At 40.9% G+C, this 26,011-nt stretch overlaps 1 protein-coding gene across 3 annotated transcripts in view; it reads right to left on the reverse strand.

Moving 5' to 3' along the window:
• SPOCK1 (SPARC (osteonectin), cwcv and kazal like domains proteoglycan 1) overlaps positions 1-26,011 on the reverse strand; it is a 429,282-nt gene that overhangs the window by 90,579 nt on the left and 312,692 nt on the right. For all 3 annotated transcript variants that reach the window (XM_060271660.1, XM_035105504.2, XM_060271661.1), the window contains exon 6: positions 1,681-1,795. In XM_060271660.1, the coding sequence (XP_060127643.1) occupies positions 1,681-1,795 (115 nt within the window). The remainder of the gene's footprint in view (positions 1-1,680; positions 1,796-26,011) is intronic.

Consider the following 26,011-nt stretch of genomic DNA (forward strand, 5'->3'; position numbering starts at 1 on the left):
GCAGGGGAAATAATGATGCATTCTTTAAGAGGAGCAGCCCAATTAAATGCTGTTATTTAGAACAATAGCTGCAGCATAATATCATCTTCCTTGGGTCTAAAAAAAACAATAAAAACAATAATACAATAAAGATATCCTTTTAGATATAGGTTGCTTTTCTTCAATTTTCAATGCACAATTTAGAATCTTGGAAAATCAGGGTTCTAAATCGCACAAGGAACCTGCACGAGTAGAAAAATCTCCCTACCCAGAAGTTATTATTTGAACTAATGTAGGGCAAAGGGGCAATGATAGGTCATTCGCCAGTGTGCTCATCCTCACAAACCCTCATAATGTTAATGATTTGGAAACCTAAACAGGGCTGGCATGTGTCCTCATTGGGCTCATTAGTGACGTGGGAGAGGAAAACCAGAGGCCATTAGTGGAGGTGGTAATAAGTGAAGGCTTAGGAGAGACATGGACACTGTTTTCTTCTATTCCACTAGCTGGGAATGCTGCAATGGTCTCTGGGCTAGCCACTTTGCTGATTGCCCAGTTAGCATTCTTTAACACACCTATTGATGGCGTCTCACAAAGTTTGAGAAACACTGAATGTTTGAGAAACAAGAGGTGTTCTTAGAACTCATGCAGAACAGTAGTCCTAACCCTTAGTAGACTCAGGGGCTGCCTTTAGCTGAAACATGCATTTGGTGACCCACTTCCTATTTTTCAAACATTTATTTGCATGGTGATAGTGCTGCAACCCACTTTCAGACTGAAATCTTATACTACAGAACTTACATGAGAGTAAGCCCCACATGGAACTTAATAGGACTTTCTTCTAGACATGTATAGGATTTCACAGTATACCGTGTCCCAAAACACCAGTCAAAGATAAATGCTCTAAAATTTCTGCAGAGGCTTCTACCAACAGGAAGTTGCATTTTTTCTCTCCGCAGCCCAACCCTTGGTTCCCACACTGACGAAGCCATTACACACATTCCTGCCACCTTCTTCTGATGCACTACCCTTCACATGAACTTGCAGCAGCATTTCAATTCAACTGCAAGGCTCCAGTGACCCATTCAGTAAAGTGGAACCTCGGTTTATGAACACCTCGGTTTACGGATTTTTGGTTTACGAATGCCGCGGACCCATCTGGAACGGATTAATTCACTTTCCATTACTTTCAATGGGAAAGTTCACTTCAGTTTATGAACGCTTCAGTTTATGAACAGACTTCCGGAACCAATTACACCCATGCTTCGGGTTAAGTACGCTTCAGGTTGAGTACTCCGCAGACCTGTCTGGAATGGATTAATCCACTTTCCATTACTTTCAATGGGAAAGTTCGCTTCAGTTTATGAATGCTTCAGTTTATGAACAGACTTCCGGAACCAATTGTTTTCATAAATCGAGGTACCACTGTATTTGAAAATCACTTATCTAGGATTCCAGAATGCTTGGGCTAGAGGCTTTTTCCACGTTCTTCACAAGTCATAACAAAAGAGCTCCAGGACTTGTAATTCTGTTGCTACAACATCGATTGCAATCCAACAGCCATATGCTTGAAAGTTAAGTCTCGCCGAACTCTGTGGATCTCTCTTCAGAGTAAATATGGATTGGACTGGACAGCATACCATACCAACAGCAAAAGCAATTAGAAAGACATTTTATATCAAAGTCAACAGATCAACTCACCAGTTTTCTCAGCCTTGTGCTTTAGACTTTCCTGTCCTGGAAGGCATGGGCAAGGCCCTTCACAGCGAGCTGCAATGTTTTTGCCAGATGTGCAGGCATGAAACTCCAACTTGCACTGCAATTGCAACAAAAACAAAACAAGGGACTTTCATTTGAGGTAAAACAATTGTGGAGGGAGAGGGGAGGACGAGAGAGAGAAATTACACATTGCCAAATAGTTAGGACCTTTGAGGTGGCAGTTGTTTCCTAAAGAGCTTATTTCCCAAAGAGCATCCATGTGCCTGGCCAATAGGGTATCACTGTACATAACGGGAATTCCTTTTCCCTCTTCATGGTATGGCAGAATTCCAGTTTTGAGTGTTTGTCCAATAAACAAATTTTTTTTCCTTTAATATGTTGTGTTAAGGGCTTTCCATCTTTACACAAGCTCCAAAATGTCAGGAAATTACAACTGCTAAGCTGCAGGTGTGTAATTTAGGCAAGATTGATATGGTATGGTATTCTAACCTGTAGTTAGTTCCATCTTCACCACTACCTTCAAGTTACAAGTACAATTATTACAATGTTGGTATCCATGCCCTACAACCACTCAAGCCAATTTCTGTACATTCTATAGTTATTGAAGGTGCAGGAGAAGGCCTGGATTTGCAGGGTGGGTGGGTGGGTGGTGGCAAGCCCTGGTAAAGCTGGTATTTAAAAGCTGGAATGGAGAACAAAGAAATTCAGGAGATACAGCACAGTGTTACCACCTAAATCTTTCCCTTTTTTGTGAAGACTCCTTAGAGCCTTTAAGCTGCCTGTTAGAAATCCAGCCACTGTGCACCTTAAAGACTTTCCCCCTTCCTCCGTGCCTCTCAAACTATTTTTACTCATGTCTTGTGATTTTTTCTCCCTGTCCTTTCACACCTAACACCTAACCTCTTGGCTGACCTGACCTGTAAGCTCTTCAAGAGTGAGGCCTATTCTATGAGAATTTTGTACTTCAGAGGCTAAGACTGGCCAAAAACTGCTGCCTAGCAACAATGGAATAACAGGTCCATTGACTAACATTGGCCAGGAAAAAGCATTTTTAATAACAATTAATGACAATTTACAGAACTCATAGGTGAAAGCAAATACAGTACTGTACTAGACATGCCTTTTGACCTAAATCAGCAGCCCATTTTCCAAAGAACACAGTGCACAGGAAGAAATCTTTATGGGGAACAACCCCAGCAAATTATGTAGAAGAAAAACATACAATACCCTTTAACTCATTCAGAATGAGCCATTTCTTATCTTTTCTACCCCAGATTTGTCATGGAGAGTCCTCAAATCTTCATTTCTTGTACTGGCAAGTTTCAAATCTATTTGTTGAGACATTTTTAAACTAAAAAATTGTAGAACCTACTGCCCCCTGATTTTTCATTATACTGATGGAATGCATTTACCCTCAGCAACAAAACATAAAATAAAATAAAACAAATTGAAACAAAATGCACTGTTATATATCTCTCTTCTCCTTTTCTGGCTTTCTCACAGTCACACCCACAAAGTATAATTTATTAACTGACCCAAATATGCCTGTCACTCACTCTCACTTCATCCAACATTCCATTCAACACCCTCCACTTAATCTTCCCTCACAACAGGTTCATGCTGAGCATATGCAGAAGGCACTGTGACTAACATATGTGGCAAAAAGCCCTTTTAATAAAAGCCACTAACAGGTTATACTATTAGGCAAAAACCCAAACAAAATGCATGCTAGCCAATCGTCTTGACCTACCTAACACAACAAGCCTAATATAAAAATTGAAGATTGGGGGCAATAAATAACAAAAGTAGAGGAAGACTTGGTCTGAGCCTAACATAACAGCATTAGGACTCCTTCATGATAGCAGAAACACTGTACTTTCTACTATCCATATCTTCAAAATGTAATCCAGTTTGTAGCAATAAAAAATACTGCCTTAATTGGAAGATAATCCAAATTGAGTCTAACAACACAATCCTATGCATTCAGAAGTAGTCCTAAGGAGTTAAATGAAACTTATTCCTAGGTAGGTATGCATAGGATTTCAGGCTTAGATTATTACAACTCAATCCCATGTTTACTCAGAAATAAGTTCCACAGTGTTCAGTGTGGCTTAGGTCAAGCTAATATGCATAGGGTTGTGCTGTTAATTATTGCTCTTGTTTTATTTTATTTTTTTAAAAAAAGACTGAAGTCAAATTCTGATCCTATAAATAAATTGTTTTGAATGATTTACAGAGTTGTTTTTATGGATTTTTACTGTGTTTTTTTAAAGAAAGGAACACAAGCAGAGTATAAATCTTATTAAATACATAAATAGGTGTGATGGTTCCTTTTTGTGCAAAATTTAAAAAGGTTATAACCTTTTATATTTACAGACTGATGGCACTGGAAGAGAGCTCATCAGTGATCCAGTGTTTCAACACAGCATACTATAGATTTAGTGCTGAATGCTCCTGAAAGTTAAATCGGTATATAAAGCATAATAATAATCTACTCTTGAGCATGGATGATTTATTAGAGCATAGATCAGCACTGAGCTGAAATATTTGGTGTAAGGTGGAGATATTGGATATAAAAAACACCCCTTGCCAAACTCAACTATGCCCTGGCTATTTAGTCTGTAAATAACTAAAGTACCACCAGTGCTATTCCCTTTCAAGCAGTGGTATTTGTTGTTTGTATTTACACATTCTCGATAATAAAATTCAGCCGAGGAGAGGATATATGTTTTAGAGATGCCTTTTGTTCTATCATATTCAGAGGAATTTTAGTTCCTCTTTTGAAATAAATTTGTGTTTGCAAATAGAAAGGTAGAGTATTAAAATGCTTGGAAGACAGTAATAGCAGCGCAATCCCATACAGTACTCAGAAGTCAGTCCTATAGTGTTCAATCAGGCTTACTCCTTAGTACATGTGTTTAAGGATGCAGCCTTATTGATTTAAATTGGGGTTTAAGCATCCATTTAAGCATGCTTAGGATAGCAGCCCAAGAATCATGGCAAGGTTGGAAAGCAAGATGAACCAATCAGAAAATAGCAAAGCATATTCTGAACAATGACACAGTTCTTTTCTATTCTGCCACAACAAAAGAGCAGAGTGAATGGAATAGGATGTTGTTACAAGATAAATGCCTCCTACTTTGAAAATACCATCAGTAGCTTGGTTCTGCTTGTGTGTAGCTTTGCTAAGAGGGCTCAGTCTTCCTAGGCTTTAATCTAGCAGCAGGAGACCATTATCTTCCGACGACGTTTTGTACCAATGACATTATCTCCTGGGCTCTTTCTGAACTTCAGAAGACCCTGGTGATTGCACACTCCCTATGATATTCTGTCCTTCAGATTTAGAAAATTCACTGACACAGCCAGCTATCTGCTCGAGGCTTTGTTCAGGAGATACTTTGTGATATTTTGCTTGTCTGCATGGTTCTGACAAGTGTGGCTACAACAGAACCACACGCAACTACCCTAAAGTGGACATCACGGGGTACGCTGAAATCCACTCACTAGAGGAAGGATATTTGAATGTTAAAAATAACAAAGCTACTCAAGGCATTTTAAGAGGAAGACAAAGACATTCTCGCGGAAAAAGAAGAAAACAAGAAAAAAGATAGAAAAGGTCAGGATAAAAACAAAAATTTTGTGGGAAGGATATAAACATGAGCCAATATATAATGGTCTTATTTCAAGACTAATTGCATCAAAGAAGGAGAAATTTCAGTGAGCGAAGGATTAACTCCCCCCCGGTTGAATTCCCCCCATTCACTCCTCCCCTCTGCAATTAGACTTGAGAAAAATATTGTAATGGTTCCAGAGGCAGTTTTAGGGTGCTGCAATGGCACTGGGCACCTCACTGCAGGAGGTGCCACAACAACGCTGTAGAAGGGAGCGAAAGAGAGAAATTTTTGTGTCGCATTGGGTGCTGCTGAAATTTGAGAGCCCAAAGTATGCCGCTGATGTTTCCCTTTTTCAAGTCCAATTGCTGTAGCAGTGTGCATGGAGGAGAATTGTGTGTCAAGGCCCCGAGCCCTCCCCCATTTGTTGAATAATAAAACACATGGACACCAGTATTTTACGTTAATGGGCTAATTAAGGGCACAACTTTATTGGTTACAGAATGTGAGTGATATTGGCTTCGGCACTGGAATTGAACCGACTATATCTGACTCCTGCCCGCCATGCGGGTAGTCCCCTAAGGGTCAACCACCAGTAGCGGGAGCTCTGTTGATGTACATCAACTGGGTCTCCCCCAGGGTTCCCGGTGGGATCGTGGCATGGCCCTAGCCCCTACCCGTGCTTTGGATGAGAGCCACACCCCCGGATCCCTTTAACGGAATACCCTTAAAGAGGAGGGGCAGGTGACGGCCACAACCTCCCCTCCCATGAACCAGGTTTTAGTGACTGAAGCATTAAGCAGATCTGAGGAAGCAGGAACAAGAGGGCGATCCCTGGCCATGAGGCTGCTTAAATACAGTAAGCCACGCCCCCGCCAACCAGATTGGTTGGCCAGGGGTGTGATGTGGCTGGCACTCCTCTATGATGCAGGGACACTTCCATGCCCACCCCGTACACGGTGGGAGTGTGTGGCCTGCCTGCAACACTGCTCCACATGGAAGTGGAGCGGCCTTGCTGCTGGATTACCGTATTTTCCCGTGTATAAGACTAGGGTTTCCCCCCCCCCTTTAAAAATGTCAAAAATTAGGGGGCGTCTTATACTCTGGACCATCTCCCTCCATTTTCTTAAATCTGAGTCCCCCAAAATAGGGGGCATCTTATACATGGGGGCGTCTTATAGACAGAAAAATACGGTAATTCCTCCTTTCGCATCTGCACTCTCTAGGAAGATCATCCTATGCCCATTATGTTTTATGGGGGGAAATGAAAATATCCACACCACTGCTGGGGGAGTGGGAGTTAGTGTATGTGTAGTTGCAGTGTGCGTGCGTATTTCAGTGGATGCAATAAGTGCATGCCTGGGAGTTTTACTGCAATGGGTGTGTGTGTGCATGGTTGCAGGGTGTGTCTGATGCTAGTTGACAGATTCTGTAGTTTCAATGTGCCCATTGGCCCCAAAATGTTGACAACCCCTGGTCTACAACTTAAGAAGAAAATGGGCAGAATAATTCTTGTTCTTTCCAATATAACTCACGGCAATGTTTGAACAGAAACAGAAACAGCTAGCCATAGACCTCATACCAGTGTGATAGCCAACACGTCTTTGTCTGAAGTTCCATAATGACGCTGTACATCTCCTATAGCACATTTCAATGGATAAACGCAATACTGCTTTAAGCTACATTTGTTCACTGTGATCCCCAAAGATGAAAGTGTTCCAAAACCATTTTTACTACAAATGGAAATCATCTGCTGAATTTGATGCTAAATATACATTGATACAATAAAATATATGTGGGGTAGGAGATGATAACAGAAATCAACCCCTGAAAATTCTAGCACTAGGTTTAACAGTTGAGTCTGTGTGGCAAGTTGTTAGAGAGTGTATTCTAGTTAAAGTGGGCCCCTGAGATTTTTCCACCTTACATATGTGATGATTTAATTTTAATTTTCAGAAAACCTACAGCAATGCATTTTGCATAAATATTCATATTTCAAGGGAAATATAAAGTAACACCATAAACATTTATTCCTAACTATTTTATATTTCTCTCATTTGTAGGACCCCAGCGGTCTGCCATCATCTCCAAAAGAAGTCAGTAGCTGCTTCCTTTGAATGTGAATTCAGCTTAGTCTCTCCCTCTCTTGATAACGTCTCTAGGCCCATGGGGTCAAATTTGAATTTTATACTTTCCCTTGTCTACATTTTCATGTCTTAGGGCTGCCCAGAAGATTGATGAGCATGATCAATAAAGGCTGTCAATCCTTTGAAACCATAGTGTAGGATTTCAATTCAATATTATTTAAGTTTCCCACCTTCTCCCTAAATGGCACGCCAAGAATAACACAACTTCAATCCTCAAACTAAAAATGTTCTACAACATGTTTGCATTTTGTAGCATATGTTCTACCGTATTTAAATCTCACAAAAGAATGGTGTCAACATGCAACTTGTTTTATTTATTTCAAAACCAGAAAAAAAAGAAAAAAACACAATGCAAACTTTAAATTCAAAAACACAAACATAGAGTTCATTTTCGAACATAGGTCTATTACATAAATTGCCTCTATTGAAAAAAAAACGTGGATCATTACTCTAAACTTCTCTTTACTATATATGAATGCAGTTAGAAAATTTATATTCTAAATAATAATATATGTTCCCACAACCCCCCCACTCCCCCCACCCATATGTGATCTCAAAGTTTTATTTCTTCCATCTTGTGTTATTTCAATTTAGTAATTGTCCAGTTAATTCTATTATTCTTTTCTTACTTACCCCTGGGCGTTTTACACATTATTATTATTTAAATTCTGGAACAATATTTTTCATGTATCCCTTCAGTCCATCCCATTCTTTGATTATTGCAAAACATGCAACTTGTTTTATGGTTTTTTTTGTTTCCTTTCAATATATTAACTTCTTTCTGTGTGATTAATATATCAGCAGCAAACACTAATAATTTTTAAAAAATTCTTTCTTTTACTCATCTGCTACATGATAAAGCTGTGAAATTTTGAAACTACAGGATAGAGATGTTTGTCATCCTCCCCTAATCTTTCCTTCTTTTCTGTGTCTCTTAGCAGATAATTAGAATCAATTGGAATTCAGACATCCCTTTGAGAAAGAGATTTTGTTTACATGTATTTGAACACTGTCTGCTAGAGTTCTATCGATGTTTCCATTATAAATCTTTCTCTTCTGATGTTTCTGGCTTAAATGGGGCTGGGGAGCATGCCATGGAATACATAGCTTCAATGAACAATGCGGCTTCCTTTAAAAAATGTATATGCAGAAATTAAAAACACTGATACTCTCATGCAAATGAGAAATGTTTCTTTACAATAGCTGTGCTGTTTTTCCCCATGTCAAGTTTACTGCTTGAACTTGTGAAGACTACTTTTTAAAACATGAAAATGATGCATTATTTAAAGTACTCATATATGTTTCACATGTTATATAGTTCTTTATTTATTGCTGTTTCTGAACTCAGATTTGAGGTGGCCAGCATGCTGCTTTAACTGCAATGTATACGTTTTAGCATTTTTATGTATTTTAACTATATTATGTAAAGAGCTTCAAAGACTTATTATTGAGTAAACAATGAATAATAAATATGCACACATGAGTCTTCCAAATGCTGCATTCTATTCCCATTTATTAAATATATTAAACTAGATTCACATCCATGTAACTAAAGCAGCATTCAGCCAGGGAACTCCATTGGGCTGGAATTGTCACTGTTCTAATTAAGAACACTGTTCTCTAGGTGAATATGCACCACTGCCATTAATATTAATAGGCATTAAATCTGGCGATGGTGGTCTGGCCAAGACCCCCTAATTAACATTCACAGTCTATAGTGTAAATATGTATTTAACCATCTGGGAAATGCGGGTGTTAAATTTGCTTTCTAAAGTGGATGTTATTTGCCTCTTTGAAGCAGATTTTACAGCTGATTAGGTCAGAAATACCAGTTTTACTAGCATCTAAATGTAAATTGACATGAAAGACCATTATTGACTGTTGTGTAAACGAATACACATTAAAAACTCCCTTCTCAGTGCATATTTACACTGCAGTCTAGCAATTCTTAAGCAGCTAGGAAAACAGTATACATTAGGAAAGCTTCAACATAAAGGAGACTCAGTACATATTGACAAAAGACATCCTTTGGCAATGAACTGAGTGCATTTATTAGGTGGGAAGACAATTCTGCTATCCCCCCCCCCCACGGAGTCACCAAAATATCTGTAGGAATGGGTCCCTTTGAGGCATGGACACCTGTGCAGGCATTGCTGTCACTACCAAATAAGAGGCAGCAGGTGACCATATTGTCATGGCCTTTCTTGTTGCCTAAAATAGGCTGCTGATAGATTCACAGATGCTGTCTCCAGGGCAGATGGAGGAAAAGTAGGGGGTGGTGATGGTGGAAATGACTTATGGAACTGGATTTCAGCCAGACAGGAAAAGCCTTGGAGCAGAGCATTTCCAGGCTTGGAATTTCTGGGGTGGCTTCTCACAGCTAGCACATATCTAACCAGATCAGCAGTGGGTGTGAGTGTGTGCGCGCAGGTGCATATCTGTGCGTATCTATATACAGACACAAACACATTTTCATGTGACAATGGATAACGAAAATGTGTCAGTGAATCATGTCTGCTGATCACACTTCTGACCTCTACAAATTTATCTGAACTTCTTCACAAAGCCTTTGTGTGTACAGGCTGATACTGTGTACAGAACCAATTTGCATATACCTTCTGCAACGAGTTCAGAGTCAAGAGTGCATGGTCCTGACTATCACCATCCTTCCCATGGAAATGTCTACTGAGAAGGGCTCTAGGCAGTCTTCCTAGAAACAAATCTGGGGAAGTCCACCTCCTGACTTGCTCTACTTCTGTTGCTTTGATGGCACCGGTGAGAAGCTGTGGCTGTGACTGCAGCTCTTGAACAAGCCTTTCCCAATGCCATGTTTTCCTGTGAGCTGCCACCAGCCATCTGTGTATGGACAAGCTAAGGAGCTCTTAGAATCAAGCCAGCGCCACTTCTAAAGTTGTTATTTGTACAATAAGATGGTCCGGAGAGAAACTGGAGCAACCACTCTTGAACCTGTTACACTTCTGGCTATGGTCAGAAATCTGACACAGGATCGTGCAAACTACCATGAAGAAATGGATAGTGGTTGTTCCCAAACAGAAGGCTTGCAACTCCAGTTATAAATGGACGGTTAAACACTTTTGCAATAGTCTCTACCCTTCTGGTCATCAGCTATGAAATGTGCAGAACCAACAATAAGTTACTGCTTTCTTTATATCACCCCTGCTTTTTTTGTAGTGATACAGAAACAAAGGTTTTGGGCTTATTGGTGAATGGAAATTTCCCCTTACTCTCTGGGGATACACTCTCTAGTTTTAACATATGATGGGGTAAAAGAAAATCAAACAACCTAACTGAGTTTTGAACCTGTTGTTTTGTTGTGATTAAAGTAGTTCCCCTCTGTAGTTTTTAGTCTGAATAGCAATCTATTTGAATTTTGTGAGCTTGGCATTAACTTAACCTAGAGAGGACTGTTTATTGTTTCCTATATATATCCTTAAGTGCTCTCCTGATTTCACAAGAAAGCCTGGATTTCTGCAGGCTTTTGTTACATTAGTGATTGCGGGGGCATGTAGGCTCACAATTGGCAGACTGGTTGAAACATCCAGTTGTTCTATAAAACTGCTCATCTATACCTGGCAGAATCAGCTAATTTTGGGCCCAGCAGATGGATTGCTCAAGCATAAAATGCTATTTTAATGCCAAATAAATTGTCCTGAGCAATAGCTGGAGGATCAGCTCATTCTGGGAGAAGCAGAAATGTTCAGAAGTTCAGTTAATCACATTGGTTTTATGATAAAAATGTGTGCACAGTAACAGCAAGGATATGCCAGTCCAAAGGAGATTTTTAAAAATCCAGCAGGTATTTAATAAAGCTTTTTAACCAAAGCATTAAACTGATTCAGGGCCCAGGCAGCCTCTTCAGGAGGAGGCTATATAGACTAACATGTTATTGCCATCACATTTGGGGAACGTTAAATCAATTCACACATCAGCTCTCTCCACATCATTAAAATCCTACCCTTCCTGCTGCTACATAAGTGAAGAGGACTGCAGAGAGTACTCCAGGGACCAGGTTCCTGGGTAGGCAGGCAAGTGGGAGCAGCTGCTGCCCCAGCTGGTTATGGTCCAGCTGCTGGGGCAGTGTTATAAAGCCTGCCTGCCCTGAATTCCATCTACCTGACCCTGCAACCTCTCGGTGGGGACTGCCATCTTTCCCACCCAGAGACTCCTCCTCCTGCTGCTGCTGTGGTGGCTGTTGGGGACAAAAACTGCCACCTTCCCCACCCAGAGACTCCTGCTGCTGCAGCTCTTGGAAGGACTGCTGCTGCTGCTACAGAAGTGAAGAGGACTGCAGGGACCAGGTCCCTTGGCAGGCAACCAAAGTTGGGAACAGCTGCTGTCCCAGCTGGGCGTGGTCCAGAATGATGCCATGGTCAATGGTATGAAAACACATGGCGCAATCAACGAGAACCAACGGGGTACTACTTCCCCATCTCTATGCTGGCAAAGGGCAGCCAATGCTGTTTTGGTGCCAAAAATAGACCTAAAACCAGACTGGTCACCACCCTCTCAATCACTTTGCTCAGTAATTGAGTATTAGAGACTGGTTGGCAGTTTTCTAAAACCTTCAGATCCATGGAGGACCACTTTATGAGAGTTTGCACTACCTCTTTCAAGGTGGTCAGCAAAACTCCCTCCCATAGCAAGGCATGAACCCAGCCTGGATCCATCCAGTCAACCTCCTCCTGCTAGATTTTATCAGCTTGAAGGCCAGGGATCAAAAAGTGCAGTAATACAAATGTCTGTCCACACTCTCAAGCATGGTGCGGGAGCGCAACAGTTCACCATTTCGATCACATTTTTCTCAGCGTCTTAGCTTTCAGCAGGATTTGCAGGTTTGTTTTTTTTCATTAGGATGACCTGCAAACAAAACATTTAATGTGGGCAACAGTCCTTTTATGAGAAAAGAGGACTGAGGGGAACATGATAACACTCTTTAAATAACTGAAAAGCAACCACACAAAAGAGGGCAAAGACTCCTTACAAACACAAAACATAATGGCTGAACTCAACTAAATATTTGGACAACTGGCAGCCAACTGTATTTCATTAACAAGCAGCAGCAGTCCATTTCTAAAACATGTATCGCATCAGTCCACACAAAGGCTTGAGTGAATAGATAAGTTTTCAACAAGCACTGAAAGGTGAACAGCAATTGTACCTCATAACTCACACTTCTAAGGAAGAGAAATGCCCTTTTGCTATTTATGATTTTCAGGTATTTCTTAAGGCTGAATGAATGTAAACAAGGGCCAATGTTTCCTGCTTGAAAACACATACAAGATTCCTGTGAGTTGTATAATGTAACTGACTAATAATCTGCCTTCTGATACTTCCACATGTGAGTACTACTTCTCTTTCCCAACATACTGATTACTATATAATGGGTGACTAGTGCACTTGGTTTCTTTCCTTTAAATATTGCTTTAAACTCTTTTGCTATTGTCAGACTGTGGTCTATTTTAACATTTCTAATTACCAGTTTGGTTTCTCCAAGGCAAAAGCCAAAGTTTGGGGATGCCTGGTGTAGATCATGCACTTTAAAGGCTGTGTGCATATGTGGGTGGTACTGGGGTTCCTAAACCCTGCGGACCAGCCCTTGTTCATTTGCCAGGTAACCAGAGTCAAGAACCAACCCTGCAAGGTAAAACACAGTTTGGGCCAGGATGCTCCCAGATGTTACCAGATGTCAGCTGAGATTCACAGCTACCAAAACTAAAAACCAGGCTTCCTGTCCTTGAGCTTCAGGCCCACAAAAGCTCCACAGTAGCAGTTTGACCAAGAGGCCAAGATAACTGGACTCAGTGCCAAGGCTTTCACTGAGAAAATACACAAGGGTTGAAGATATAGATTTTAAATGATTTTTTAAAAGCAGCATAAAAAGAAACTGTGTACCAGTGAGAAAACAGAAATAGTTAGGAGTACATTTGTTAATGCCAAAACTGAGCAAAAACCAATAAAGATAACTTACCTGGCTCTAATATAAACCTTTCAGAGCAACGGACCGCACAGAAACATAACCAGAGGTGTCAGAAATTAAAGTGTGAGGCACCAGACAAGAAAAGAAAAAGTTTGGCCTAGGTTTCCTACCCAATCAAGGTACAAGCAAGCTGTAACCTTCCAAAACTTTAGAGAGCCTTCTGTCTCACAGCTGAGGTATCTTTTAATTAGTTAACTGCCATTGTTGCTGAAGACTCAGCACAGGTGCAAGTCATGAGATCATTTTCCAATTAGTGAGAACAAGCTATTTCTAAGGGGTCAACTTTTTACCCAGAGGTGTTAGTAAGGTAAGCTATGTTTTTGGTCAAGGGTTGAATAGATAAGTCAGGTTTCTTGACAAGTAATGTTGATTCTAGCAGCTACTAACTCTCCAAGATGTCAGACCCATATCGGGTAGCTGTCAAGTTCTCCCTTTTTTAAAGGGAAATTTCCTTATGCTGAATAGCCTTCCTCGCGAGAAAAGGGAAAACTTGACAGCTATGGTCAGACCAAGGTTTGCTATCCCTGCTACCTCAATATGCTTTCTTAAAAATTGTGATGCTAGACTGAATTGCCCTTCCTCTGCATGGAAAGTATTCACTGTACTACTGAGCCCCACACTCCCATACAATATTGTCTGTCATTGATGGAACCAATAATGGGCTAATAAAGTCAAGGGTGATAGTTCAGTTAACACCTATACCTATAAATTTCATTTGGACGACATCAGTGGGGCATTTGGGTAGCCCAAGATCTCCATACACACTGCCTAGGCTTGCACCCTGGGGAGATCACTTTGGTGCGGCTAATGTAGCAATTTGACTTCACCCCCAAAGGCGCACTCCATTGTCTCTTGAGACAGATGGATGCCAACAGGAATACCTTCTCATAATTTGCTGACCTGTAGATGTTCTCCCCATGCCTGAAGTAAAGCGTGCACTGCTGAAATAGAAAGGATACACTCTTGGCAGTCATATATTGGGAGGCACAAACAAACCTTGTAGCAGTTGCTGTAAGATCACCAATACATATTTACTCTGGGTGTGCCAAACCAGCAGAACCTCCCACTCTAATAAAAAGCACCACAGTCAGGAATAATAGCCAGCACACAAAATACTGTCGAGCAATATGCCCTTTCAAGGACAAGAGGAAATGCAAAAGTTACTATCTGAGCATATTCGATGAACATCTTTTGTGCAAAATGCTCTTGGAAACTGACTGTATTCCACTTCACAGCCTATTTAATGGGAGAGATTGTTTAAAAACAAGGTCAGTTTATCCATTTGCCAATCCAATGCATTTAAAATCCCTGTATTTACAAAAATAACTGAGCAAGCAACATTTCATTCAGAGTAAACAGTTATGGAACAAAACTACTGGCAGCCAATGAAACGACACACACACAAAAGCAGATGGCATTTACTCGACTTCCTGGCAGCAGAGTTGCTGCCACTTACTGGGAGAGTGGGAGGAGCCACAGGGAGATTGGTGCTGTGCAAATACCGCAGCAGGAGTGTCATATTGGCTCTACTGCTGCGTTTGAACAGCACTGACCCCCCCCCCACCTTGCTCCTCCCACTGTGCCTCTGGGTAAGCAACAGTGACCCACCCACTGTGAGGTCAATTAAGTGCTGCTGCTCCACACTGCTGTCCACTACTGAATATATATGCAGAAAAGCCTGACAAGCTTAACTATTAACAGTTTTGAAATTAAAGTTTGTGGTAAACAAGGGAGTTGCCTTTAGCCTTTGTTCCCAGGCTTTGTAAATGAGCCTCTCTGAGAGTGAATACAGCTCCAGGCAAAATGGAGGCTGTAAGGATAGAGACCTTTGCTCCTAGGCTGTTTATAAGATGCTGAGCCTGTGCCGAACATGCACAAGATATTGTATGGTATTATTTGAATGTATTACTTGAAGAAAGTTCTGCAAGTAAAGTTTTGAATAATATTCAATGGGTCTGGGCAATGTTTTATTCCACTAAGAATCAGTTTTTATGTATCCAGTTGCTTCATGTTGCACCATATTAAAATCTGAAAAAAGAACAAGGACAAGCAAAATGCAGTTCAACACATTACGGGTCTACACTCAATGTGTGGGAGAATAAAATGGATGAGTTGTGACTGAAACCCATACAGAAATGCTTTATAAATTGTTTTAGTTCCAAAACAAAGCAACCACTGCTAATACATTTGCCATATTCATGTGTCTCTGCATGGGCGTAGGCAGGGGGGGCAGGAGGGGGCAATTTCCCCCCCTAGAAGCAGGGCTGCTGGCCAGCCTGCCCCACTGCCCGCCCGGTGCCGTCTCCCTTCTCCCTGGCTGGCTGTGGAGCAGGCGGACGGAAGGCCAGGCAACCGCTTTGCGCAGCTGTGGGGCTTTCCCTCCACCTGCCCCGGCGATTGCAGAGGGGGAGGAGGGGATCGGAGCAGCCCGATTTTGGGCTGATCCTGGCTCCCCCTCGCCCCTGCCGATCGCAGAGGGGGGGAAGGGAGTCGGAGCAGCCTGATTTTGGGCTGATCCTGGCTCCCCCTCGCCCCTGCCGATCGCAGAGGGGGGGAAGGGAGTCGGAGCAGCCTGATTTCGGGCTGATCCTGGCTCCCCCTCGCCCCTGCCGATCGCGGAGGGGGAGGAGGGAGTCGGAGCAGCCCGAAATCGGGCTGATCCTGGCTCCCCCTCGCCCCTGCCAATCGCGGAGGGGGAGGAGGGAGTCGGAGCAGCCCGAAACCGGGCTGCTCCGATCCCCTCCTCCCCCTCCGTGATCCGGGGCGGGAGGAGGGAAAGCTGGCAAGGGAGAAGGGAGCTTTCCTTGCCCCGCCCCTTGCCCCGCCCCTTGCCCCCTGATTTTCATCCTGGCTACGCCCCTGTGTCTCTGCCTTTAATCAATTGGGTTTAGCCAAGTCTGAAAATACTTCATTTGATCTTTTCTTACAATATGAAATTAGTGTTTAGGAAGCGCACAAGTTGTACCATTTTCAGGGGATGTTAATTGCAATGCAAGGCCATGTCATTCCATACTGTTCATTAGTTTGAACTTGATTGTTTACATCACAAAAAGTTTACATGTCTAATGCTTAGTCAATAGATACCCGAGAAACCGTTCGACCACCTCTGTGCATTCCTTTTCTGCCATCCTTGACTACTGTATTCACTCCCATATGGGAGCTTACATATAACAGAAATTTTGCTAGTGGGGCAGCCTGAGTTGGTTAGTCCTCTGATCACTATGTCATGTCTTATCACTTACGTACACCATGCTGTGTCACTTACACACTCCTTTGTCCATGTAACTCTATGTACAAGTCTTAGCTATACAAATGATGTTGGCAGAGTTATCAATCCTTGTCCACTTTTACATGACCCCCATTTATCAACAGTTTTTAAATTATACTAGCTTTAGGCATAAACAAACAGCTGGTAATTAAAAAAATACATTGATCTTTAAAATTAATTGTGTGCCTGCTAAAAACCAATTTTACAAAAGTAGAAAACCCAATCTTGCTTAAGTAGTGATTTAGGTGTCAACTGGAAGAGAAAATAAAACAACATTCTCCCAACAGTGTATGCATGGGTGTGAATACACAGAGGATAGGATTAAAGAGTCAGAGCTATTTGGGGAGTTTGGAAATGCACATTATTGCTTCCCAGCAGTTTGATGGCATCTATTGCTCTTATAAGGTATTCTGCAGCATGCATCCTTGCTAAACTAAAGCCTTTTTGCAATTCATTTTTGCTACCCTTTCTCTCTTCTTCTCTCATTTTGGAGTTGCATTGGTATTATTATTATTATTATTATTATTATTATTATTATTATTTATTGAATTTATATACTGCCTTGTACCTGGAGGTCTCAGGGTGGTTCATAGAAAAGATATGCAGGGAACTAGATTCCGTAGACAGAAAATAGAATTGCTATGCTAATTATCTATATCTATCTATCTATCTATCATCTATCATCTATCTATCTATCTATCTATCTATCTATCTATCTATCATCTATCTATCTATCTAGATCTATATACTAACATATATAGGCATAACATTGGAGTGGTGAAATCAACTAATGTTTTAAGCTTTTTTTCTGGGGGGGGGGGACGCAGCAGTATGCATAGCCCTAAACATTTTGTGAATCTAGGTTTGGCCTCATTGATGGGCAGTGTTTCAATATGAGTAGGAAAACAAGAGTACCCCTAAACATTTTTTAAAGAAAAAAAGCACTGGTTTTAAGGATTAGTAGCATACAGGGTCTGAATGTTCTGAAAGCACAAGTGTAATTGGTGGAAATATGCTTAAGAATATAGGAAGATTCCTGCTGGACCAGACCAAAAGCTGATTTAGTGCCACATCCTGTTCTCACAGTGGCCTACCAAATGCCTATAGAAGCCTGCAAGCAAGACGTGAGCATCACACTCAAACCTCCTCACTCATGTTCACCATTAACTAGTATTCAGAAGCAGACAGTTTGACTCTGAGCACTACTAGGACTGCCGTGATGGCATATGCAAAGTGTTCTGAGCTTTTTGAAAGGCAAACAGGGCAGAAGTGTGAAAAACTAATAATTAGTAGAGATTCCTTTAATCCCTGGCTACTCTTTAGGCATTTTGGGGAAAGATATGGGTATAAATTTTCATATTAGCATCTTCTCAATTTGGTAATTTACATAATGATTTCTTATTTTTGATGAATTCCTCTAATTGAACAACCACACAATGGCTACCGCTAACCTTTATTTCACAGTTTGAGAACACGCTAACTAAAATAGTTCAATGGCAATTTCTTATATACTTTTCAAGCTGAACATCTCCTGCTATTTCACGGCTGAACTCCCAAAAGAAGAGACGTATGTCCCTTGTGTGAAATGGGCCATATATCGCAAAGCACCTTTCTGTGATTTTTTTATGATCCATCCTCACCTTGCAAAACTTTGCCACAATGGATGGCTCTGCCACAAAACTTCCAAAACTTCTAAAGTACTATAATGAAATTGATGTACAACTCACAATGGTTTCAGATAATTGATCTAGAGAAGCTTGTTTTGTTTTTTATTGGAGGCAGGTTCAAAACCATATAATAAAGGAGAGGCATTCTTACTTCTTAATTACATTTTTCAACCAAAAATACAACATATTTTCATATGCTGAATATGGAAATTCTGGAGAAACATGCTTTACCCCTCTACTCCCCCCCCCATCTGACCCTTTTAATATGGCCAGCTCTGAAAACACCTACACACTTTCATGTGATAAGCTGAATATCATATTCATATGGTAATCATATTATATGTTATATGATAAGCTGAATGTTTAGAACTGTGATGTTTGAGGTGATGTTAAAGTTGCGTGGTTGATCAGAGAAGCTTTGGTTAGTCTGCTGCAGCAAAACAAGAGAGAGCCACATAACACTTAGACTAACAAATTGATTGTGGCACAAGCTTTCATTTCATTAGAAGCAAATCAGTGCTTGTTGATGCACCCATTTTGTGATGGAGGCACACATGTGTAAAAAGTCTACCACAGTGATAGGAAGCCCTTGCCCACCCAACTCCCAGATGAGGCTGGACTCCCAACTCCCACCATTAGCCCTACCCATTATAACCAATGGTCAGAAATGATGGCAGTTGCAGTTGAGCAACTCCTGGATGGCCACAGGGTCCCTGTTCCGGGTCTAATGGTAAAAGGCCCCTGGAGGGTTAAGTCCAGTCAAAGACGACTATGGGGTTGCGACGCTCATCTTGCTTTCAGGCCAAGGGAGCTGGCGTTTTGTTCACAGACAGCTTTCTGGGTCATGTGGCCAGCATGACTAAACAGCTTCTGGCGCAACAGAACACCGTGACAAAAGCCAGAGTGCAATGAAATGCCGTTTACCTTCCCACTACAGCGGTACCTATTTATCTACTTGCACTGGCATGCTTTCAAACTACTAGGCTGGCAGGAGCTGGGACGAAGCAATGGGAGCTCACCCATCGCGGGATTTGAACTGCCGACCTTCTGATCTGCAAGCCGAAGAGGCCCAGTGGTTTAGACCACAGCGCCACCCATGTCTGGGTCTATAGGCCTCTCTGGAATGCAGACCTTGATCACTTCTGCTCTCTGTTTCTACCACTTCATGAATGAACTATTTGTTGTTGGTTCAGCCCCAATTTCTGGCTTTGGGGTTTTTTTTATCCTGCTCCTTCACCACAGTGATATCATTCTTTCCTGTATTGGTAGTTGTGGAGGGTAGTCCATTAGGTCAAATGGGGTTTTGCCTTGCCAACTGCAGCCAGTCCCCTGCTGTTTGCTTCCTTACTTACATCCAGTCCATTTGTAGAGCTCAGCACGGAGGAAGATGGGGATAAAATTAATTGGTTCTGTCTGTCATTGACTCTAACTCCATCTACTATTGGTCTCCTTCCTTATGCCCTACCAGTTCCAATGGGCACAAGCCACCACTGTTATGCAAGTTTATGAGAATCAGCTTAAAAAACAAAAAATGAGTTTTCAAGTTAACTGAGATTGCACAATTTCATTTTGTTGGTCCTATGTGGCGACAATACTAAATGTGCAAACAGCCACATTTTGCAGAGATACCAGGACTCTTGTAAGTGTCTCCATTTTTAATATTTCATTTTTACTGCTATTGTTTCTTATCTCTGTGGTGAAGAATTCCAGTGTGGTACAGCTGAATATTTCCAAATGATACATTCTAAGAAGATATATGGTGGCATTTGAAGGATATTTCCCAAAAGGTGATGAAAGTTGTAAGCAAGTTGAACTATGGCTTATTCTGGTTCCCTGTAGGCTCTACTCGGATTATTGCACATTATTTTTTACATTATATTTTTAGAATTCTCATTAACCTTCTTTTTGTCAAGGTTGTACAAGACATGCCATTAGTTCACTCTATGCCTTTGTGTTCTTTGGGCAATTTGACACATAAATGACAGCTACACATTTCTTGTTTATCAGTCTGAAAGCCTCAAAAAGGTTTTTTTTTCATGGCTCAAGGTTGGTGGCGGTATATGTGTAGTTTTTGGAGGGCTTGGTGTGTTTGTTTGTAGGTCTCATCTTAACTTCTGCACTGCCATACGGCAAGCAGTTTTTAAGGTCTGCATGGGTGTGAATACACAGAGGATAGGATTAAAGAGTCAGAGCTATTTGGGGAGTTTGGAAATGCAAATTAATGCTTCCCAGAAGTTTGATGACATCTATTGCTCTTATAAGGTATTCTGCAGCATGCATCCTTGCCAAACTAAAGCCTTTTTGCAATTCATTTTTGCTACCCTTTCTCTCTTCTTGTGGGTCAAGACACTATATTTGCCCAGAGACTGTGTACCTAACGGCATTTCTAATGAGAGGCTATTATAATCGTGGTACAACATACAGTCTAAATTAGTCAGAAATTAACATTGTATCAGAATTACTGCTTTTGGGGCTCCACATATTTCCACTCTCCTGTATATCAGTCTGCACATGTGATATCTTTTACTGTACATTTTAGAAACAGTTGGGAATTAGGAAAAAGTTATTAGCAGGACTTAGATGTTATCTCCTGAAGAACTCCAAGGCTCAGAAGTTTTAAAATGTTTTATTGCAATAAGATGTTCAATGACTTCATACATATTAATAGATGCCTTGAAGTCGAAAAGGCCAGTTCTTCTAGTTTAGATAAAACACTGTGCTGCTAAACGTGAATGAAATGAAGCAAACAAGGCAACTCTTACAAATATTTACCTCCTAGGAAGCCTCGGAAAGAGAACATGGAGGTCTCATTTGCATGCTTCATGCTGACAATATGTGTGTTTGGGGAGCCTATTTACATATTCAAAGTCAATTCACTTCAATAGTCAAATGTATCCCCCCCTCACACAAAATACAAAATCACAGAAGCTGAAAGATCTACCTAGGTAAAAAAAAATGATTGTGGTTCAGATAGTGTTCATTAAATGACCAGCATGCCTAGATAATACACAGCAAGGTGCAATCCAGGGAGGGAAATGTATTGAATTTCTCATGTGAAACTATGCTGCTCAGGCTTCTCTGTTTCTTTAGGTTTGATGCCACCAATGTTAACCAACATAAATCCTTTATAAGCATGTGCATAAAAATGTAATTAAGAAAGTTGACTAGCCAGATTTTTCAGGTGTCAGAAGGGGTTCATGTTTCAAGCTCCCTACACATACACAGCATAAACAAACAATTTAGTCTATGCCTATGCAAGATAAAACGCCAGGTAAACATTTGAAAATGCATCCTCCTTTGAAATAGATAAAAGAGAAGCCCTTATTCATAAAATTAATTCAGTACTCATATAAGGCTGAACCCAAACAGAATTCAGGTGATGGCCATATATCTGTTAGGTACCATTACCAAGGTCAGATTAGATGTGGAAGGATGGAAATCACCATTCTGTAAATGTGCATGATTATATTAACCTGCAGAAGCAAACAAAAAAGGGAATAGAAATAGAAAACATATGACAATGATGTGTAACACATTATGTAAGGCTTAAATTTGTTACAAAGCTTTGCCAACATAAAAGTTATAAAAGAATTGAAGCGTAATTTGAATGGATTTTTTCCTGTGTACAAATTCTGCCCACTACTTGAGCCAACAACAAATATTGCATGGAATTGATATCCTGATTGAGAACCATCTGAGTCTGGGTGCCCCCTTCTTTATCCAAGTCTTGCTCAATGCCTGCTTGAATTCCACATGCATTTTGAAATGCAAGACTGACTTTTCCTGCGATTTATCTCTCATTTGGTATTCTTCTCTTGTCTTTATTTGTACTGAGAATGACTGAAAACCCTGTATGTTTTATGTAAGTCATCTGTTACTCATTTAACTCTCTTGCCCTTTAACTAAAACACAGTGGGGGTGGGGAGCAGCTTAAATTATTTGGGAGATTAAGTGCACTATGTGAATCAAAGGATGCACAAAATTGCACATAACATTACCCTTAACACTGAATAAACTTTTGAAGGGTTGGCTCCAAAGGCAATCTGTGACTGATGAACTTCTTGAACAGCTGCACTGATTAATTATTTCTGGTCTAATTGTTTTTCCTGCATTGACTCATTTTGCCTGACACACCCAAATCTTGACTAGTATGTATGAAGCACACCTGCTAGCTTTTGAAAGGACTACTTTGCTGAACCAGAGCCCGCGTTATGATACATAATGAAAATTCCTGCATGAAGGGAAGCTGCTGGCAAGCCTTTGAGAAAGATCAAAGTATCACTACACCGTGATGTTTGTAGCTTTAAAATAAAAATAGCTAAAGGCACATAGTTTTCAAAGGTTCTGAAGTTTTAGCCAGCCCTATGTGTCTCTTTATGCACAGAACTGCTTTCCAGAAGGCTACAAAGTGAGTGTAGGTCCTACCAAACTAATGTTAGGACTGCCATATGTCCGGGATTTCAAAGGCGGAATTGAGGTCCCGGGGGAATTTGTCCTGGATCTTAGACAAGTCAATAGATTTTTTTTTTTGCATTTATGTAAAAATTTTTTGGGGGTGTCTCCTGGTTTTTACCTTTTGAAATATGGCAACCCTAACTAAAGTGTCATTTGAAACCGAAGTCTGAAAAGCGTATGTGCTGAATTTATATAAAGGCGAACTAGGCACCAATGTTTTTGCAGACTATATGAATTGTTCTAACAACTCCAGGAGACTTTCTGCCAGTCTATGGGATTTTATCTGGGGCAAATTCAATTGCTCCTGTTATATTAGTAACATAGTACACACCCAGCACTCAAGAAGAATAATGTTTGTTTGTTTTTTGCTTTTAACCCAGGAGGCACATGGGGACACATGGTCTCATGCAGGGTTAGACGTAAGAAGTCCCCAACCTACGCCTTTTGTTTTCAAACCTCTCAAATTATAAAAAGCACTAATAGGGATTTATGAGGTAACACTAAACCTCCCTACTCTTCCCTACAGACTTATTGTAACCCCCCTATCCCTTGTGGGTTTTACAAATAAAATGAGAGTACTTTTCCAGCCCAAACGTGGCCCGGTATCTTTTTAAGCTCTGAGGTGAACATGAGACTATTCTTAGTGTACACACCAGAAAGGGGTTCTCCTCACTTGAGCTTTCCCCACTGTGAAGCTTTCCTCCCTCCTGAGGAAACTTTGTGTCACCCTTGAACCAGTCTCCCTCTTCCTCCTCCTCTCGGTGCACTCAAGGGACAACAAACTATCATTTCTGCTTTAGATAGGGTTTTTGTCCTTTTAATCAGTATCCCCACCAGATGAGCAATAGATACCTCTGCTGGAAAGATCACACAGACGATAGTTTAGATGGCACTTTAACTTAACATTTAATGTCTTAAAATCTTAACGGGTGCATTCAAGTTTCATGTGTACAAGCTTGTGGTTTCAATAGCACTGTTCTTGTTAATCATATAATTGCAAACCTAACCAATTCCTCTTCTACACCTACTCTAGTAACCTACTTCACCCGTTCCCGCTCCCAAAATCCTCTCTCCCCTGAATTAACGGCTACCCATCCTCTTTAAACCCGTGGCTGTCCCGCCCCTCATGGAATGGAATGCCGTCAATCAACTAAGAGGCTGTGTTTAACACTTAACACCCTGGAGTTCTACTCAAGCCAGCCCAATCCGTCACACAGGGGTTCCTGGAATGGTGACAAAATTGTTGGGAAGATAACTCTTTAAGCATTAAAAAACACATTCGTTTTAAAACTTGTATTAAGGTACAGTATAGTAGAATTGACACCATTATTGAGATACATGTGGTTCGAGGAAAGAATTCAATGCAATAGTATGGTAACCTTTTTGTCAGCACAAGTATTTCAGCTTGCCAGATGGAATGATCCCCTTTCTCTGCCCCACAGGCACACTATTCTAGGGGTTCTCCTGACCCACAAGAGACAGTTTATGGGGTCGTGGGGATGCACAGAGGAAGGAGGGAGGGAGTCCCACTGTGCAAGTGGAAGCCATTGCACAGGCTTCCACTAGCAGGACCTGCCCCAAGAATTCAAAAGAATCCTTTAAAACCAGATTCTTCTTATCTTTCACAGAAGAGCCATCAGCAATGCACTTACATACCACTGATAGTGTTTCCAGGTGCTTTCACTCAAAGTATATCTGTTGCTGTGCTTGTATCTGGTTTCTCCATGACATCCTCCTAATTCTATAACCTTGTGCATTTTTGGCAGAATGCTATTGATTTATATACAGTACATAGCACTAGTAGCCGTATATGACCATCATATCTATATCAATTCAGGAATGCTGAGAACTCTCTTTTCCATTCTAAAAGCCAGAAAGAGGGGCAGGAGAACCAGGAAAGATTTTGCCAGGTAAGATTGGGAGGAAAGGGGGAATGGGGAATACTGAAAGTCAGAAAGCTTGGTGAGCCCAGGACTAGATCTGGAAGGATCTAAGCTCAGCTCATATTTGAGGGGTGTTTGTTTGTTTTATACAATCAAATTGTACATACATTTCTTCAGGTAATAAAGGAAATAAATTTTTTTCCATTATCAGAAATTTTGACAAAAGCTTGTAACCAGTTCCCAAGGAGGGCCCAACTAGCTGGCCACAATGTCCAAACATTGAGCATCAATGTATGAAGAGGGAATGTCTAGGCACATTCCCCTATTCAGACATCCATCCTTAACCTTCAGATATTAGGAGTGAGGCCAGAATGGTCCACAACAGACGAAGTGTGGCTTGCCCTACTTACACATTGATTACCACAGAGAAGCAAAATTTCTGAAAGGGTGTTTAGCTGAGGCATTTTGATATGGGAGAGTTTGTATTCCAAGCTCTTCCAATTTGAACTTTGCCTCCATCACTAATAATTATAGATCACATAGCACAATACGTTTCTCATCTATACGTTTTCAGACTATAATTATTTCTTTATACTTTCGAAAAATTGCAACTAAACCTTGTAACAATGGGGACGGGGCATAGAAGGGTTTACATACCGCAAAGTGACTCGCACTTTTGCAAAATATTCAGATGTACAAGATTAGTGGTAAAAATTAAATGTGACATCATTTAGGGGAGAGTATAACCCTTGTCTTACAAATAAAAAAATGAAAAGAAAGACACTTTAGTACTGAATTACGAAACCTATTTTGTTGTTGTTTCGTTGTTGTTACCTGCACAAAACCTATTGAAATAATAACAGAAAAACCTGAGTACTTTCCTGAAGAGGGTTTGGTATGATAGATTTTGGACATTTGCCTTTCATTTGTGTGGCTTTACAAGAAATATTTCGAAAGTATAGATAGGAACTAGGCAAAATGCAGTCTGCAACTGATATGCTTTTTCCTGAGTGTGACCTGATTGTGTTTCATTCCAACACACTGCAGAGGCTCAAATGGCTTTTTCACTTCAGCTCCTTTCAAATCAAAATTGGTTGTGTGTGTGTGTGTGTGTGTTCTGCAAAAATGCCCAACCGTCAGATTTCATGCTTCCATCAACAACTGCGCTTAACCCCTCTTGGCACCATGTTGCTCCTTGACATGTCTCCCTCAAACATGTTACACATGATGACTTTAAAATTGGAATTTCCAGTGAGCAGTTCTCTTATGGATGAGAGACTAGGT

The sequence above is a fragment of the Zootoca vivipara genome, chromosome 2, assembly GCF_963506605.1.
Source record: "Zootoca vivipara chromosome 2, rZooViv1.1, whole genome shotgun sequence".
Taxonomy (NCBI): domain Eukaryota; kingdom Metazoa; phylum Chordata; class Lepidosauria; order Squamata; family Lacertidae; genus Zootoca; species Zootoca vivipara.